The sequence below is a fragment of the Geotrypetes seraphini genome, chromosome 4 (genome assembly GCF_902459505.1).
Source record: "Geotrypetes seraphini chromosome 4, aGeoSer1.1, whole genome shotgun sequence".
NCBI lineage: Eukaryota > Metazoa > Chordata > Amphibia > Gymnophiona > Dermophiidae > Geotrypetes > Geotrypetes seraphini.
In genome coordinates, this window is record NC_047087.1 from 36,237,157 (window position 1) to 36,255,705 (window position 18,549).

The 18,549-nt window shown below is 45.4% G+C and overlaps 1 protein-coding gene across 3 annotated transcripts in view; it reads left to right on the top strand.

Moving 5' to 3' along the window:
• Window positions 1–14,186, top strand: part of LOC117359344 (fatty acyl-CoA hydrolase precursor, medium chain-like) — a 63,303-nt gene extending 49,117 nt beyond the window's left edge. For all 3 annotated transcript variants that reach the window (XM_033941950.1, XM_033941951.1, XM_033941952.1), the window contains exon 14: window positions 13,611–14,186. In XM_033941950.1, coding sequence (XP_033797841.1) covers window positions 13,611–13,776 — 166 coding nt within the window. In that variant the 3' untranslated portion in view covers window positions 13,777–14,186. The remainder of the gene's footprint in view (window positions 1–13,610) is intronic.
• The last annotated feature ends 4,363 nt before the right edge of the window (window positions 14,187–18,549 follow it).

Consider the following 18,549-nt stretch of genomic DNA (forward strand, 5'->3'; position numbering starts at 1 on the left):
TATCCTGTTTCCAACAGTGGCCAACCCAGGTCCCAAGCACCTAGCTACATCATGTCTTTATTCACAAAGCAAACCGATCGGTTTACGACCCCTTTGCGACCTCCGGCCTGATTCACTTAACCCTCTGCTGACCATCCTCCGATCCGTGCATGCAAATGAGGGCAACGGCATGCAAAATAGGCAGGGATCCGATTCACAAACCAAAACCCTGCAACACCGACTGGGCTGGCCAATCACAAACAAGCGACTGCTGAGGACAAGCCGCTCAAGCCCTTTCCGATTGCCCTGCCTTCTGCCGCCCTTCTCTCTGCCCTGTCAGCCCCGATCTCCTGCTGCCCCAAACGCTTGCCTGCCCTGATCACCTGCCTGACCCGATCGCCTGCCTTCCCCGACTCTCCCACTCTTCCCCGCAGTGCAAGCCCGTGATTTTAACCCATGGGCTTAAGCGGGTTAAAACCACGGGCTCCCCAAAAGTTTTTTAAAAAAAAAATCTCTGCCAGACCCGAAGGTCCAGCGCATGAAATCAGAAATCTACAGATGGTCTGCATATGCGATGGGATCACTATAGAGCGATCCAGGCAGGCAGTTGGGGGCGGGATTCCGATCGTCCTCATTTGCATGAGGGCGATTCGTGAATCAACCCCCCGGACACGAATCGGATCCCTCACGGATCAGATCCGATTCATGTCCTTAGTGAATCTAGCCCTATATCTTTTGAAAGTTCAGGGTTTGAATGATATTCCCAAGCATTGGGCTTAAGGTATGTAAAATATGGGCAGGGGCCATTCAGTCTATCTGTAGATATTCTCAAGGGCCAGATTGTTTAATATAATATCCCAGGAGCCTTTGTTGGTACTATTTCAGCACAATGTAATGCTGACATCAACATATAATTAAATTCTGGAATGCATTGTTGGAGAATGTGGTAAAAGCAGTTAGCTTAGCAGGGTTTTAAAAAGGTTTGAATAATTTACTAAATGAAAAGTCCATAAGTCATTATTAAGATAGACTTGGGAACATCCACTGCTTATTTCTAGAATAAGCAGCATAGAATCTGTTTTATTCTTTTGGGATCTTGCCAGGTACTTGTGACTTGGATTTCTCATTGTTGGAAAAAGGATACTGGGATTGATGGACATACATGCAAATGCTCAAAACCTTACACCGGCACTAGAGGCAGTTAACGCTAGTGTTAGACTGCACACAATTTCAGAGGGTACCAGAATGGGCGCTGAAGATCAGCGCAAATTGCATGTAGGTGTGGTCAAATGAGGTGCTTAGCTATTCCCTCCCAGTGCTCAGAAACAGCACAGAAACCAAACCCTGCCCTTAATGCTGGAAACGTAACGCCAGTTCAGAGCTGGCATTAGGATAAGGGGGCCGAAAGTTGTCTTGCTGGACTTTCTCTAGGGGATCGGGTTATGCGAGAAGAACTGTCAATCAGCTTTCCAGCCAGGTGGTCAACAAAAAAAAAAAAATTGGGGAAAGTTCAAGTTAACATTTTAGAAAGATGACTGTGAAGAGCAGGTTGGAAGGTGATTTTTATTGTGGGTTGCTAAACTGCAGTGTGGTGGGGGAGGGGCAGTTACTGAGAAGCAAAAAGCTACGGTATATTTCAACATATGTATAACTTGCCATGCCAGTTTCCTTTATCAGAATTTGTACTTTGGTCACTGGAAGAGAGGTGAGGGAAGTCTGGTGCTGAAGAGTTTTATTGTTTACACCCCTCCCCCACCAAAGCTGGTTTTGTTCTCTCTGCTGATTTGGCAGCTCAGCTTAATCTATGCATTTTGCAACAGCGTTCAGCTCCCTTTCATAAGAAATACTTTACACATTACCTGAGTTTGTAAATCTTATCCTTAGGGACTGGGTGGAAGTTGAGCGTTTAACCCTGCAGAAGAGGAGCTAGAGAATGACATGGGGACAAATATTTCTCCATCCCCGCGGGAACTCATTTTCCTGTTCTGTCCCCGTGAGTTCTTTTCCTGTCCCTGCCCCGTCCCTGTAAGCTCTGTCCTCATCTGCACAAGCCTCAAACACTTTAAAATCATATGCGGCAACATTCTATAGCTCAGACTGTGATGTCATAATGCCTCATTCCACCAATGCCTCAGCTCTATCCTCATCTGCACAAGCCTAAAACACTTTAAAATCATATGCGGCAACATTCTATAGCTCAGACTGTGATGTCATAATGCCTCATTTCACCAATGCCTAAGCTCTGTCCTCATCTGCACAAGCCTCAAACACTTTAAAATCATAAGCAGCAACATTCTAGAGCTCAGATTGTGATGTCATAATGCCTCATTCCACCAATGCCTCAACTCTATCCTCATCTGCACAAGCCTAAAACACTTTAAAATCATATGCGGCAACATTCTATAGCTCAGACTGTGATGTCATAATGCCTCATTCCACCAATGCCTAAGCTCTGTCCTCATCTGCACAAGTCTCAAACACTTTAAAATCATAAGTGTCCGAGGCTTGTGCACTTAAGGCAGAGCTTACAGGAATGGGACACGGACAGTGATAAAACTCGTGGGGACGGGCCACGGAAATTGAGTTCCTACGGGGACAAATTTGGCCCCGTGTCATTCTCTAAGAGGGGCTTTCCAGGCTGAGTGCACTATGAGAGTGGCTGTCGGGCCACTTCCTGGCTCCCTTCTCCCCAGTTTATCTGGACATGTGCACAAGAGCTTTGCTTACCGCTCAACTCTTGTGTGCACACGCCATTCCTCTCTCGTACTAAAAAATAGTTTCCCAGTGCTCAACACTACTAGTGCGTATAGGCAGTGGCGTAGCGAGGGTGAGAGGCGCCCGGGATGGTGGTACCCCTCCCCCACCCTCTTCTTCCCCTCCCACCTCCTTCCCCGCCCCCTCCTGCCGTACGTGCCGCTTCCCTTCCCCTGTACCTCTGTAACGTTCCTGGCGCGAGCAGCAGGTTGGGGGTTACTGCTCACGCCAGGAACGTTACAAAGGTACAGAGGAAGGAAAGTGGCGTGCCCGCGCAACAGTGGTGAGGCGGAGAGAAAGATGGGTGCCTGTGCCCTCATTAAGACAGAGCCCGCCGCACCGCACCCCTTTACTACCCTACTGCGCATATGATTAGTGTTGAATATTGGAAAGTTATTGTTCTGCACTTCAGAGATTGGCGCAGGAGTTCTGAACATTGTTCTGCCCGTTTTTATGCTACTGGTAAAATATCTCGGATAGGGAAACGGAGGGTCACAGGTTCAGTGGGCATATGATTTGTGTGGTATGTATATACGGTGACGGGACAAAAGGGCGCAAGACTCCAGCGCGCCGACATTGCAGCGGAGACAGTTCAGCGCAAGATCCCAGCGTGTCGCCGAAAAACTTACTTTTAAAGAGTTCCGATGGGGGGTGGGGGGAACCCCCCCACGACTTCATACTCTATGCGCTGCCGTTAGGGGGGTTCAACCCTCCACATTATAGAGAAAACTTAACTTTTTCCTAAAAAATTGGGAAAAAGTTAAGTTTACTCTATAATGGAGGGTTCTAACCCCCCCACTCCCCCCAACGGCAGCGTGAAGAGTACGAAGTACACTGGGGGGGGGGGGTCCCCACTCACACCCCGCATCAGAGCTCTTTAAAAGTAAGTTTTTAGGCGGTGCGCCAGGGTCTTGCGCCAAATTGTCTGAGCTGCAATGTCGGTGGCTGAAGTCTTGCGCGCAAATGACTATGAACCTGTATATACATGGGGTATCTGATGGAGTAGCAGTGGCTTAGGCGAAATATGTGTGACAGGGACCAAAAAAGGGGGTTTTGAGTACACAGGGAGGGAATGAAGATAAGAGGGGTCTAGGCTGACAAAGGCTTCTGGGACAATAGTGCAATGGAACGGGGGCGTGGCTGAGGGGAGCATCAGGGAGGATGTCAGAGCTCTAGTGAAGGAGTCAGAAAATATGCCTCCTTTTGCAGATAAGTACTTCTAAAGTTGTGGTCCTAGAGAGAGGTGAGTATGGCATATACACTTTTCCCTCTGTATTCGCTGTGATAGGGGATTAACAGAACCGCAAATACTGAAAAACCGCAAATAACTTTTTTTTATATTTTATTTGCTGTTTTCTATTAAAATATGTTGAAACCGCAAATAACATGGTGGGAGACCTGGCCTGTTTCTGAAGAAGAGGCAAAACACGGTGAACAAAGTGTTGGGAATCAGCGATTTTCTCTCTTTTTTTTTTTTTTTTGAAAATATGTTTATTAAAGGACCAATGCATATGAGAAAATACAAAATGTAACCATGCGAAAAATACATCAGGTACAAAATTCAAGGGTTCATGTAGAGAACAAACAAATATAAACAAATCCACCTCATATCATCTCCCATGCAGATCCCATTTGAATGAAACCCTCCCCCCCAACCCTCCCCCCCCACCCTGTGCACCCCAGATCTCTAACCAGCACTAAAAGGAACTCCAATAATCCAGATAGGTCATAGATTTCCAGCTCACAGCCCCCCGGCGGTGTTGCCGCTCCCAACCAGCCATCAGAGACATATTGGCTCGCCACTGTTGGACTGTTGGCCGCGGGATGCCAATCCAGTGGCGAAGAATTAGTTTCTTTGTGATACCTAAGGCCACTAAAAGAAAGCGCCTCCCAGGTTCTCCAATACCCGCCTCCACCAGGGGACTCGTGACACCCAACAGCAGCGTCTTGTAAGACCAGTCTATAGTTATTCCTATAACTTTCTCCAACTCCCGAAGCACAAAGATCCACAAGGGCCCTACATGGGAACATTCCAAAAAATGGTGTACCAAGGTGTCCTGTCGAGCCGGACAACGGGGGCAGTAGTCATCAGGTCATAACCCCATCTGTCGCCCCTTACATCTCGTCAAATAAGATTGGTGCAGAATCTGCATATGGACTTCCCGCAAACTCACATTAGGGGAGGCAGAGGCGCATTCCTGAAAACACAAAGACAATTCGTCAGCAGTGACCTGCTCTCCCAAAGCCAAGGTCCAATCCGTCGCCATAGCATCGAGAATCTTACCAGACCTTCTCTCCTTCCCCACTTTATACCACTCCGAGAGCGTATTGAATTCAGAGGGGGCGGACAAAAACTGGTGATCCAAGGGAGTGAAAGTGGGCAAGCTGCCCGTCGGCGAACGGAGCGCCAAACAATAACTCCGTAGCTGCAAATATGCAAACATAGACCCTGCAGGCCACCCCCAGCGGTCCCTACATGCCTGAAAAGAGGGAGCTGTTCCCGACCCCACATCAGCAACCTGCCCCACAAAACGGCACCCAGACGTCCGAACTGAGGCAAAAAATATATGTAACGATCCAGCAGGAAACTTAGGGTTGCCCACAAATTCCGTAAAAGGCGAAGGACCCACCGCGCCTCCCAATGAGGAACGCCACCAGCACCAGGCCATACGCAGGGGTCGAAGCATAGAAGGGCAGGGTCCCGCCCCATGCCACAGGAGGTTAAAAACCGACACCGGAGCTGACAAAAGGCACCAGAATCCCACCGGGGCAAACTTGTCAACACCCGTATATAATTCATGCACCCATCTCATCAGAGCGGCGACATTATAAAGAGGCAAATCGGGCAAATTCACACCTCCTTGCTCGCGCCCCCTAATCAGTTTGTTATATCCAATTTTCGCCCGGCAGAAGCGCCATATAAAAGACGAAACAACCCCCTATACGCCTGCACATCCTTCTGTTTGACCCAAAGGGGCACTATTTGTAGTGGATACAGGAGCTTGGGCAAGAGGACCATTTTAATAAGGGCAACGCGCCCCATGAATGATAGAGGAAATTCCATCCACCTCTTACACAGGGCTCGGGCTGCATCCAATTTTTCAAGTACGTTCTTCCAGTAAACCACCCCCGGATCTGCGTGCAGATAAATTCCCAGATACTTAAGCGTACCCTTAGACCATTGCAGCGGAAAGGAAGGATCATGCCACAGAACACACGGAGGTCAGACCGCCAGAGCCTCAGACTTATCAAAATTGATGCGCAACCCCGAAAATGCTCCAAATCGATGTATAAGATCTATTAGGCGAGGAACCCCCTCTGCAGCATCCCCCAGAAAGATGAGCATATCATCCGCAAACAAATTAATTTTAAATTCCTGGGTACCCAACCAAATACCGCGCACATCGGGGCTCTGACGAAGCTGAGCCGCGAGAGGCTCGAGAGCCAAAACAAAAAGCATCGGGGAGAGGGGACAACCCTGACGCGTCCCTCTCTCAAGTTCAAAAGAAGAGGTAAGCTCCCCATTAATCAGGATCTGGGCAGTAGGATGGGCGTATAACGAGCGAATCCCAGTCAGAAAGCTCCCCATAATGCCGAACTGAGGCAGAACCCAAAAAAGATAATCCCATAACACTTTATCGAACGCTTTTTCAGCGTCTAGACTAACTATAAGAGCGTTCTTCTGTCCCGGGTGTTGCCCAACAAGTCCAGGATTCTGCAGCACCGAAAGCGCCCGCAGCACGTTAGCAGATGAATATCGGCCCGGCACAAAACCAGCCTGATCCGAATGAACCAAACTGGGCAAGACCCGACCCAGGCGAGCTGCCATAATGGCCGCAAACAGCTTGATATCTTTTTTTTTTTTTTTCTTTTATTTATATTTTCAAATAATTACATACAAATTGTACAAGAAATATTGAATACATCTTTTCAATTCATTGTTAAACAAATGAATATAACACAAAAAGAAAAAGAGGAAAATCTCTTAAATATAGTCCACCTGTGAAGGAGAGAAAAACTTAAGAAACCTCCTTGTGGGAGTCAAGGATCAAAAACTAATATATAATAAAAGGAAATTAAGCTCGAACATACATCATTCTTACCATTTTATGACCTCATTATACAACTTCAGTTTCAGTCTGGGCCACGGTAGGAAGCCCTTTACCTTCCAGGAAAAAACCCAATTGGGCCGGTTCAAAAAAGATATACTTATTCCCTTGATAGGAAATAAAACACTTACAAGGAAACCTTAACTGAAAACTTGCCCCTAAAGAAACCACTCTTGTACGGTATGTAAGAAATTCTTTCCTGCGAGATTGAGTCCATTTAGATACATCTGGAAATATATTCACCTTTTCACCTAAATAGGAGACCTGTTTCATTTTAAAGTATAATTTCAGTAACATTTCCTTATCTTGTAGAAACACAAGCGTAACTACCAATGTAGCACGACCTTGCACCTCTATCACAGATGATTCCAATACAGCAGAGACATCTAACTCAGTCTTTTCCCCTTGAGTATCCTCTGCAATCTTTTTTAAATAATAAATTTTTTGTACAGGGGGTAAGTTAGAGTCTGGAACTTTCAGCACCGTTACCAAAAATTTTTTAAACAATTCTAAAGGAGAAAAATATTTAGCAATTGGAAAATTTAAAAGTCTCAGGTTTAAATTCCTTTGTTGATTTTCCAAATTTTCAATCTTTCTCATTATTAACATTTTATCAGATGATTGTTTAACAAGCAAAGTCTTCGTTTCATTGGTTGTTTTCTCCAATTTAGATATTTCTTCCTTCTGAAGTTGGGCAGAGGTCTCCAAATGGGTTATCTTAGCAGATAGATTTAAAGTATTTATGACAAAGTTGGTACATACCGCATGTAGGTTTTCTATCGCGGTCCAGATTGAATCCAGAGTCACCGCTGCCGGTTTCACAAGTGGCTTGAGGGGGGAAAGATCAGCCTGTTGGAAAATGGCTCCTTCTACGCGGGTTAACCCGCGAGTTCCCTCACCCTCACCACCACTCGTTCTCAGCGGTGAAAGTTTCCCCACCTGCATCGGCTCCAAAACTTGAGTCGATGACGATGTGCTGACATCCGGGTTAGCTGGGCGTTTGAGACGCTCCTCACCAATCGGTGAGTCCTCCAGACTCGTCTGTCCCGCCTCAGTATCTCCGGGCATAGGGGGAGTATGTGGTCCATGCGGGCTCAACGAAATATCGCTGCCTAAGCTGTGCACTTCCCCTTGCACAGCAACAGGAACACCCGCCGAAGTCTGATGGACTGCGAACGCTGTAATCGCAGTCTGCCGCGGCGTTGAGGTTCCCGGAGTCACTGGAGGATTGCCCCTCGGCTTTCCCCGTCTTTTGGGCATTTCGCAGGTATTTAGAGATAATGCAGCAAACAAATAAAGGAAGAAACTTCCAAAGCGGCGGGATCTCCCTCAACTCGCGTCCTGCTCGAGCGCCATCTTGTTTTTCTCTCAGGCCATATTAATATCTTGATATCTTGATTGAGCAAAGAAATAGGTCTATAGGATCCCAGCTGATCTTCCGCCCGACCCGGTTTCGGAAGAACCACAATATTAGCGTGAGTTAGTCTATGCGGAGGCAGTTCACCCCTACAAAGGGTCTCACATAAGGCTTGAAATGGGCCCACCACTCGTACCCCCAACAATTTATAATATTCAGAACCCAGCCCGTCAGGCCCAGGGGGTTTGGCCAATTTTAAAGCCCGAATAGCATGTTGTATTTCTAACCCTCACACCGGGGCATTTAGCACCTCTCGCTGCTCATGCCCCAGGGACGGAAGCTGAAGGTCTTGAAAGAAAGTCGTCCTCTGTGTTGTGTTACAAGTCCCCTTATCATACAGAGCCCTGTAGAAATCAACAAAGCTCTGCTGTATCCCGGCTTTGGCAGTTACCTCTCTACCATCAGGCGCCTGAATCCGCGAAATAACGTGCCTCGGAGCCCGTGATGTAACCAAGGATGCTAGCAGTTTCCCCGCTTTGTTTCCCCACTGGTGGAGGCGATATTTGTACATTCTGATGTCTCTAAGGGCTCTAACTGCCAATAAATCATTTATTTGCCTACGTAAATCAAAATATTGGGATCGAGCTGCCGTGGTACCCGGAGCATGTAAACTCCCACGCATCACGCCCAAACGTTGTGCCAAGTCCAGCAGTGACTTATCTTGGGCTCTGCGCTTGCGGGTGGTATACTCAAGAATTTTACCACGCAAGACCGCCTTGCTAGCCTCCCAAAACACCACCTCTGATACATCAGAAGCAGGGTTTTCGGTCACAAAGAAATCCCATTGTTGTTCCAGGAAATCCTTAAACTCGGCATCCTCGTACAACGTGGGATTCATACGCCAACCAGTGGTCGACCCCTGGGACCCCTGCCTATCAATAAGCTCCAGCCAAACCAAGTGGTGATCCGACAAAACACCGTCCTCAATCACCACTCGTGGAATACCCGCTAGCAGAGGAGGAGCCACCAGCAGATAGTCCAAGCGACTGTGAACATCATGTACTAGAGAGTGAAAAGTGAAGTCAGATTCAGTGGGATGTAGTGTGCAGGAGTGCAAAAATTACTTCCTAACAATTTCTAAAGAGAAATAGCCATGCCTCAGAGACTGAATCATCTAGCACACTTTTATGTGTTGCATCTCATCAGTCACAGTTCTCATTCATCGGCAGATGGCTTTTTTAGTGTTTTAAACAATTTTTTAGAGTTTTTTCAATTTTCTTATTTTAAGAAATAAATAAACATTTCTTTAAGAAGATAGTGCAAATTTTGAGAGCACTTATCTTTATGTAGTCTGCACTGGTTCCCAACGGGGCCACCGTTTCACCCGATGTGGCTTCCTCAGGGGAAAATTTGGCAGTGCCTGAAATATACAATTACATTCATTGCAGATTGACTACATTAAATTCTTCAACATTTAAACATATTTTAGTTGAGAGTTAAATAGAAATTTAAATAGCAACTTACAGGACCAGATTCTTACATATCCTCCGTGGACTTGAAGGTTTGAAAATGGCTGCGGGCCGGCAGAACGCTGTGAATTTTTAATCACTCAAGCACCAATCCTGGTGTAGTCAATCTGCAATGAATGTAATTGTATATTTCAGGCACTGCCAAATTTTCCCCTGAGGAAGCCACATCGGGTGAAACGGTGGCCCCGTTGGGAACCAGTGCAGACTACATAAAGATAAGTGCTCTCAAAATTTGCACTATCTTCTTAAAGAAATGTTTATTTATTTCTTAAAATAAGAAAATTGAAAAAACTCTAAAAAATTGTTTAAAACACTAAAAAAGCCATCTGCCGATGAATGAGAACTGTGACTGATGAGATGCAACACATAAAAGTGTGCTAGATGATTCAGTCTCTGAGGCATGGCTATTTCTCTTTAGAAATTGTTAGGAAGTAATTTTTGCACTCCTGTATTTACTGATACTTCCTTAGTACTTGTAATTTGGTTTCACCAAGTCTAGGATGTAGTGTGCGCCACACATCAATCAGACCCAGTTGTTGCATCACAAAGTTCACCCCCTTATGGTCACCTCCTTTCAGCCGAGGCTTAGGAGGCTTACAATCAATGAGTGGGTCTGCAGTAATATTAAAATCCCCACCTAAGACCAACTGGTATTCAGAAAAAGGCGTCAAAGCCGCCACTAATACAGAGAAAAATCTATGAGAGTATACATTAGGTGCATAAAGAGAACAAAACACATATTTCTTCCCCAGGAAAACTCCTGCCCAGATCACATATCGGCCCTCAGGGTCTTGTATCACTCTGTACATAGTACAGGGATGTTTTTTATGAAAGAGGATAGCACCCCCCCCGTTGCCTGGAATTATATGAAGCAAAAGCCACGTCCCCCACCCAATCCCTCTTCAGTTTAACATGTTCGGACACGTTGAGGTGAGTCTCCTGGAGCAGTAAAACATCTACTTTTAATTTCTTACAGTATTGAAATAGTTTACTGCGCTTCACCGGGGAGTGCAAGCCATCAATGTTGAAGCTGGCAATCTTAACAGAGCTCACTAGAACAACTGGTAGTAACTAAGTCCTCCCAAAGACAACAGGCCTGCGGGGCAGCAGCGTCGGTCTCCCAACCACACCGACACGCCACCCAATGAAATATTATTACAGTACCGATCAGAGACCCCAGGTGCATCCCACCCCCCTCCCCAACCCACCAGAACCCCCCTCCCATCCCAATCCCATCCTCCCCCATCCCCTCAGCACTACCCCCAGTTTCCCCACGCAACTCAAACATTCTCAAACCAAACAAACCCCACACATACATCCAAAACCCAGCACAACCTCCATCCCACTCTTTCCCCTCACACACGAACACTCTCGTCCCCCCACCCACCATCAAACCTCCCAAAAGAAAACTAAAGTGAGAACCCCCACAGTAACCCAAAGGGCAAAGGAGCCCAGGCGTATGGTAAACACATCAAACCAGTGCAAAGAGAACTGCATAAACCTCAAACTGGCAAATCTCAAAAGCATGCACTCAACATAATCTCAAACCAAGTGTCTAGAGGTCATAGGACCTCGCAGTGCAGGACCTCCTCTCCCACTGGAAGTCAAGACGGTATGGCATCTGCAAATTCAGGGAGAATGTACAAGCTGGGGACATGCCATGCAAGTAGATCACAGAGGTGGAGACAAAGCAGATGCCCCCAGCATCACCGGGCATAGCAGAAACAGCACCACACTGCCAGAAGACCCAGACATCTTGATTGTAGAAAAGCACCAGGAAACTCACGACAGGCACCCAGCAGCAATCCTAGGGTGCCGGCAGCTTCTTTAGGAACTTCTTCAGATCTTCCGCCGTGCTCAGGGTAAGAGTCCGATTTTCATGAGTGAGTCTCACCTTAGCAGGGTAAAGAAAGGCAAATCTTATCCCCCTCGTGACCAGCTGTGAGCAATACGGTGTAAGGGCCCTGCGCTGCTCCGCAACTTTGGTGGAGAAATCTTGGAACAGCATGAGCTTAGCCCCTTCATAGGACAGAGATCTGGTTTTCTTGAACAGGTCCAACAGGCGTGCTTTGACTGCATAATTATGAAATCTGGCCAGCACCGGCCTCGGCCCATCTCCATCGCGGCGCTGACCGACACGATGGACCCGCTCTACCACCACGGAGCCAGCCTGTTCTGCCAGTCCCAGCTCCCTCGGCAGCCATCTTAGCAATTTTCTCTCTAAACACTTGGAATCAGCGATTTCTCTATGCAAGCTAATGTAACTTGGGGGGAGGAGCCAGCAAACTAAAAACCGTGAATAATCGAAACCGCTTCAGTTGAATGAGGCAGGAAATTTGGGCTGGTCTTCTGGGTTCGAGTCCTGCACGAAAATGCAAGACTTCCCAAAAGTCCTGCACTGCTCTGCGGGTTTTGAAAAGACGCCCAGACCCTCATACATGTCCTGAAAAGGAGGACATGTCCGGTGAAATCTGGACGTCTAGTAACCCTACTCACTGCGTCACTGTGTGACAAACCTGTGCTTCACCCTCCAATATAGCCCATTTGCTGTTATGCGCCATGCAACTAGTGTAACAATCTTATAGACTAATAATAATAATTATTTTATTTTTATATACCGCCATCCCACAAACAGTTCTAAGTGGTTTACAGGGGAAGAGACTGTATACAGACAGCGACATTACAGAGAACTTTCGAAATTACATTGGCATGTTAAGTTTAGCCAAGTTTATCTGGAAGTATTTTGGAAGTACATCAAGGTTGAAGTAGGGTCAGAGAAATTTGTCAGAGATAATAATAATAGATTTATTTTTATATACCGCCATCCCACAAACAGTTCTAAGCGGTTTACAGGGGAAGAGACTGTATACAGACAGCGACATTACAGAGAACTTTCGAAATTACATTGGCATGTTAAGTTTAGTCAAGTTTATCTGGAAGTGTTTTGGAAGTGGGGGTCAGAGAAATTTGTCAAAGAGATAAGTTTTGATTGACTTCCTAAACGTTTGGTACGAAAGTGTGTTTGAGATGAAGTTGGTTAAACATTTGTTCCATTTGCCTGCTTGGAATGATAGTGTTCTATCGAGGTATCTCTTGTAGGTGCAGCCCTTTAGGGATGGAAAAGCGAACAAGTAGGTACTGCGTGAATTAGTGAATTCGAATTGGTGAGATAGATAGGTTGGGGACGAACCTGTCATGGTTTTGAAGCAAAGGCAAGCAAACTTAAAAATGACCCTTGCTTCCACATGCAGCCAGTGTAGTTTTTTTGTAATGCAGGCTTACATGGTCTGATTTCTAGCGTCTAGCACAGATTTGCATAAATATCAATATCAATAAATATCACTTTAAATATGCCTGCCTAACATTCAAGATTCTACACAGCATTCTTCCTCCCCTAATTCCACTAACTTGGAATTCTTCGAGACCTGACACTACCAGATCCACCCAAAAACTTAAACTATCTTTCCCCTCGCTAAAAGGCGTCTCCTATGCGAGACAATTAGGGAAATCTCTTATCTTCAAATTTACTGAGCTTTGGAATAACTTTCCTGCCCTGCTGCAGAATCTGGGCTCTTTCCAATTATTCCGAAAGCACCTGAAAACGTGGCTATTCTCAAAAATGTAAATCTCACTACCCTCTCTATAATCTCTAATTTTTATTATGTTTTCCTTCCTTATATTTAAGTTACTGTAAACCGTGCTGAGCTCTATCGTTATGGAGAGGATGCGGTATATAAACTTAAGGTTTAGTTTAGTTTAGTGAACCTGTTCTATAAATTAGTGTGGGCAATTAGCACCTATATTTAGGCACCTATAGGTAGCTTGCAATCGACTTACCCTCCTCTTGCTTAACTCTGGATGGGGATATATTTTTTTTCTCAGAAATCCTAACGGTGAAGGCTTGGTGGACTGGCCAGTTTATGACCACCGTGAACAGTACCTGGAGCTAAATTTAAAGCAGAAGACAGGAAAAAAATTGAAAGATTGCCGAGTTACATTCTGGACGGAGACCCTGCCTCAGAAAGTCCAGCAGAAAACAGAACTGTGATTCCAATAACCTAAAAAATGTGGATCGTAATTAAAGAAATGGGACTGTTTTGTCTAAATACAGTAGCTTTTAATAATTTAGGAGAGAGCAATCAAACGCCCATACTTGGTACTTTAATCAAGGAAAATCTATTTCCTAACGAAACATGTCCCACAGCAATGGTCATCTGCTTCACTGTGGGAAATTATATGGAATAAAACAACACGTATTTAATCTAAGCTGCATATGCTTATGGGAGCGTCACTTTTTTTTTGCTGATGAAAATACTTTGTATGCCCATTTTCCAACATATATTAAGCCACATGTAAGAGAGACAGCAATTAATGTTAAATTAACCTAATGCTATGCAATCAAGGTTAGCCGGGAGGATTGGATTCATGGCACAAATTCACTCAGCGGTGAATAAATAAACTGGTGCTTGTGGTGTGTTAAAAACAATCACTGTAATTCCTTCGTGATATATGCTTGTTCCCTGAAGAAGGAAGTTATTCGAAACTCGAGTCAAAGGGGGGACAAGCATATATCACGAAGGAATTACAGTGATTGTTTTTAACACACCACAAGCACCAGTTTATTTATTCACCGCTGAGGGTCATTATCGACATCACACCATACCATTTACAGATAAGTTTTGCCTATCTGGTATTTATTTAATCTCTTGGTAGATGGTTGCGGGGACAGTGAAAAACTATGATGGTCCCCTAAATGAACCCCAGTTTGGTGATAACACCAGTCACGGGTTTAGGGTCTGAGATTTTCACAACATTCAATTATTGGATTTAATTATTGGATTTAATTATAAGTTCAACTGTGATTATAGAAGGTATTGTTTAAACGATATCGGTTACACCATTTGGAGACAGAATAAAGATGTGTGTTCTTTCTTCTCATTGTCCTGAAAATGTTTCCTTAGTTGTGTTCTTTGCATGCGTTGATATCATTAGCACTTGAACCCATGTTTAGGTGAAGGGCTGTGACTTATTTCAGCAATCTGAGTTCAGTATCCAAATATTCAAGGAGTCTGACTGAGAATGATCCAGGAGAGGCCAGGGTTCATGGAAGAATTATACTATCCTGAGAGCTGACTTCAAGGAAGGGGTACAAAGCAAAGGGAAAATACTGAAATCCTCAGTTTACAGAGAAGCACCAGTAAAAAGTGAAGAGCTTTTCTGTACTCGAGAGGAAAGAAAAGAGTGAAGTGTGCTGCATTTTTCTATTTGAACTCTACTCACCTGGGGCCAGTATAGTACAAATTTACACCTGCTCCTCAGAAAGTACAAACGTTTTGGTTCAGAACAAATTTTGGACTGGACTTTTAAGTTTCTGAGAGTAGAACAGAGTTGTCAGAGTGAGTGACACAAAATATCAACAGAGAGTCATTTTCAAAGAGGACGTCTAAGTTTGACTTGGACGTTTCCTGTTAAACATCCAAATTTGGAAGCACAGAAACATCCATTTTCAAACAGGACGTCCAAATAATTATTTTTTTAATCACCTACTTGGACGTCTTGGCTTGAAAAGGTTGAGAAACACATCTAGACCAGTGTTTCTCAACCTTTTCAAGCCAAGTACCCCCTAAGCCTAACAAATACCAACTGAGTACCCCCACCCAAGCTCCGCCCCACACCCACTCAAACTCTGCCCCTGACTCTACTCCCATAATAATAGTACTTATTGTAATGCAATTTCTTCCATCCATTTTTTCATATACACATAATCTAATCTTATTAATACATAATGGTAACCACAAAATTTTAAAAAATATAAAGCACACTGTATGCACAGAAAATATTAATTATCATTTATATTTGGGGGAGGGGGTTTCAAAGAGGTCAAGACAGATAAGTTATGATATGCAATGTCACCTCAGTAACCACTATAGAAAAATAGACAAATATAATGCAAAACATAAAACAGCAGATATAAATTCTCAAAACTGACACATTTTGATCACTAAATTGAAAATAAAATAATTTTTCCTACCTTTGTTGTCTGGTGATTTCATGAGGCTCTGGTTGCACTTCCTTCTGACTGTACATCCAATATTTCTTTTTTTCTTTCTGCCTCCTGCATGCTTCCTCTCCTCCAGACCTCATTCCATTCCCCAACCAACATCTCTCTCTGTCCCTCCATGAGTCCAACTTTTTCTTCCTCTCTCTCTGCCTACCCCCATCACCTGACACACACCATTCCCTCCCCCAATTTTGTCTTCATCTCTCCCTGCTTGCCTCCTGCCAAGGTGATCCATGTTGGTAACCAAAATCAAATGCACGAATACAGGATGACCGGTGCTATATTCGGACAGAGCCCCCAGGAAAGAGACTTGGGAGTACTTGTAGACAAGTCAATGAAACCGTCCATGCACTGTGCGGCGGCAACGAAAAGGGTGAACAGAATGCTCTGAATGATTACGAAGGGGATCATGAACAGATCTGAAAAGGTTATCATGCCGTTATACCGGACCATGGTATGCCCCCACCTGGAATACTGTGTCTAACACTGGTCGCCATACATGAAAAAGGACATAGTACTACTCGAAAGGGTCCAGAGAAGAGCGACTGGGGGGCTGGGGGAGTTGCCATACAACAAGATGCTAGAGAAACTGGGCCTCTTCTCCCTTGAAAAGAGAAGACTGAGAGGAGACATGATCGAAACATTCAAGATATTAAGGGAATTGGCTTAGTAGAGACAGAGAGATTGTTCACCCTCTCCAAGGTGAAGAGAACGAGAGGGCACTCGCTAAAGTTAGAAGGGAAAAGATTCCATACAAATGTAAGGAAGTTCTTCTTCAACCAGAGAGTGGTGGAGGTCTGGAATGCTCTCCTGGAGGCTGTTATTGGGGAAGGCACCCTTCAGGGATTCAAGATAAGTTTGGATAAATTACTACTGGAACAGAACATACGCAAGCAACTAAAACGGTAAAGGGGCTGGAGGAGTTGCCGTACAGTGAGAGATTAGAGAAACTGGGCCTCTTCTCCCTTGAAAAGAGGAGACTGAGAAGGGGCATGATAGAAACATTCAAAATACTGAAGGGAATAGACTTAGTAGATAAAGACAGGTTGTTCACCCTCTCCAAGGTAGGGAGAACGAGAGGGCACTTTCTAAAGTTGAAAGTGGATAGATTCCGTACAAACCTAAGAAGTTCTTCTTCACCCAGAGAGTGGTGGAAAACTGGAACACTCTTCCGGAGGCTTTTATAGGGGAAAACACCCTCCAGGGATTTAAGACAAAGTTGGACGGGTTCCTGTTGAACCAAAATGTAAGCAAGTAGGGCTGGTCTCAGGGCACTGGTCTTGACCTGGGGGCCACCGCGGGAGCGGACTGCTGGGCATGATGGACCACTGGTCTGACCCAGCAGCGGCAAATCTTATGTTCTTATGTACCTGACACACTCCATTCCTTCCAACTTTATCTTCCTCCATCCCTGCCTGCCACCTGACACTCTCCATTTCCTCCCCAACATTTTCTTCCTCTCTCCCTGCCTGCCCCTGCCACCTGACACACTTTATCCCCCCTTCCCTCCGCCAATGCTTCAGATGCAGCAACAGGAACAGGCCAGGCGTGTTCAGTGACTGCACAAGCGACCGGCCCACAATCCTTCCCCCCGACATCAATTCTGACATCGGAAAGGAAGTTCCAGGCCAGCCATGCAGCAATTGGCTGGCCCGGAAATTCCTCTCCGATGTTAGAATTGATGGCGGCAGGAAGGCTTGTGGGCCGACTGCTTGTGCAGTAGCTCCAAGTGTCTGGCCCATCCCTGTTGCTGTCGGCGTTAATGGTGAAGGTGGGGGAGTGTGCCAGGTGACAGGGTCGGCTTCAGGCGTGGGGTGGGGAGGCAGAGAGAAATCGGATGCAGCTACGGTTCAGTGGGTAGGAGAGGCAGGGAAAGATCCCAGCAGCAGCCAGTCCGCGTACCCCCAACAGATGGCCCTCGTACCCTGGGGTACGCATACCACAGGTTGAGAAACACTAATCTAGACCACCAGGACATCTTAACTTTATTTGTCATTTTCAACCAAAAAAACCAAGTTAGAAACATCCAAATCAGCACTATTTAGACATGGGAGGGGCCACCATTCTAATGGACTGGCCACATAGACATGCCAACAGAGCAGTGGAGCACCTTAGAGGGCATTGCTGTGAACTTCACATAAAGGGTGCCAGTTATAAGTACATCTCACCATATGCTCCTTATAATTTATGGTGATCCCTCCAAAACTCCTCCAAAACCTATTATACCCACCTGTCTACCACTCCAATAGCCCTTAATAATAATTGCTTTATTTATATCCCTTCATACCTATTCAGTTCAAGACGGTATAAAGTAAAGTAGAAATACAATATGGATACCGCTGGTATCGATGCAAATGAAGATTACAGCATTGGTTTAGAGGGGGGGGAGAGAAGAGGGTGGGATTGTGCAGGTAGGAGGTGGTGCGTGTTGGGATTGTAGGTAGGATGGAAGGGTTTCGAAGGATCAGATAAACTTATTGAATAAGTGGGATTTCAGAGATTTTCTGAAGGATTGGTAAGATGAAGAATTCAAGAGGAGGGCTCTTAAGGTGTTGTTCCAGATGCCTGCCAGAAAGGATAGCATCCTATCAAGGAATTTTTTATATCGACATCCCTTGGGATGGGGAATGAGAATAGAAGAGTTTTGTGGGAGGGGCGGGGATAGTCCTAAAGAACGAAGTGCTTCATGAGGTAGGTGGGCGAGGTGCCGAACAGTGTCTTGTAACAGAGGCAGCTGATTTTGAAGATGATTCTGGCTTC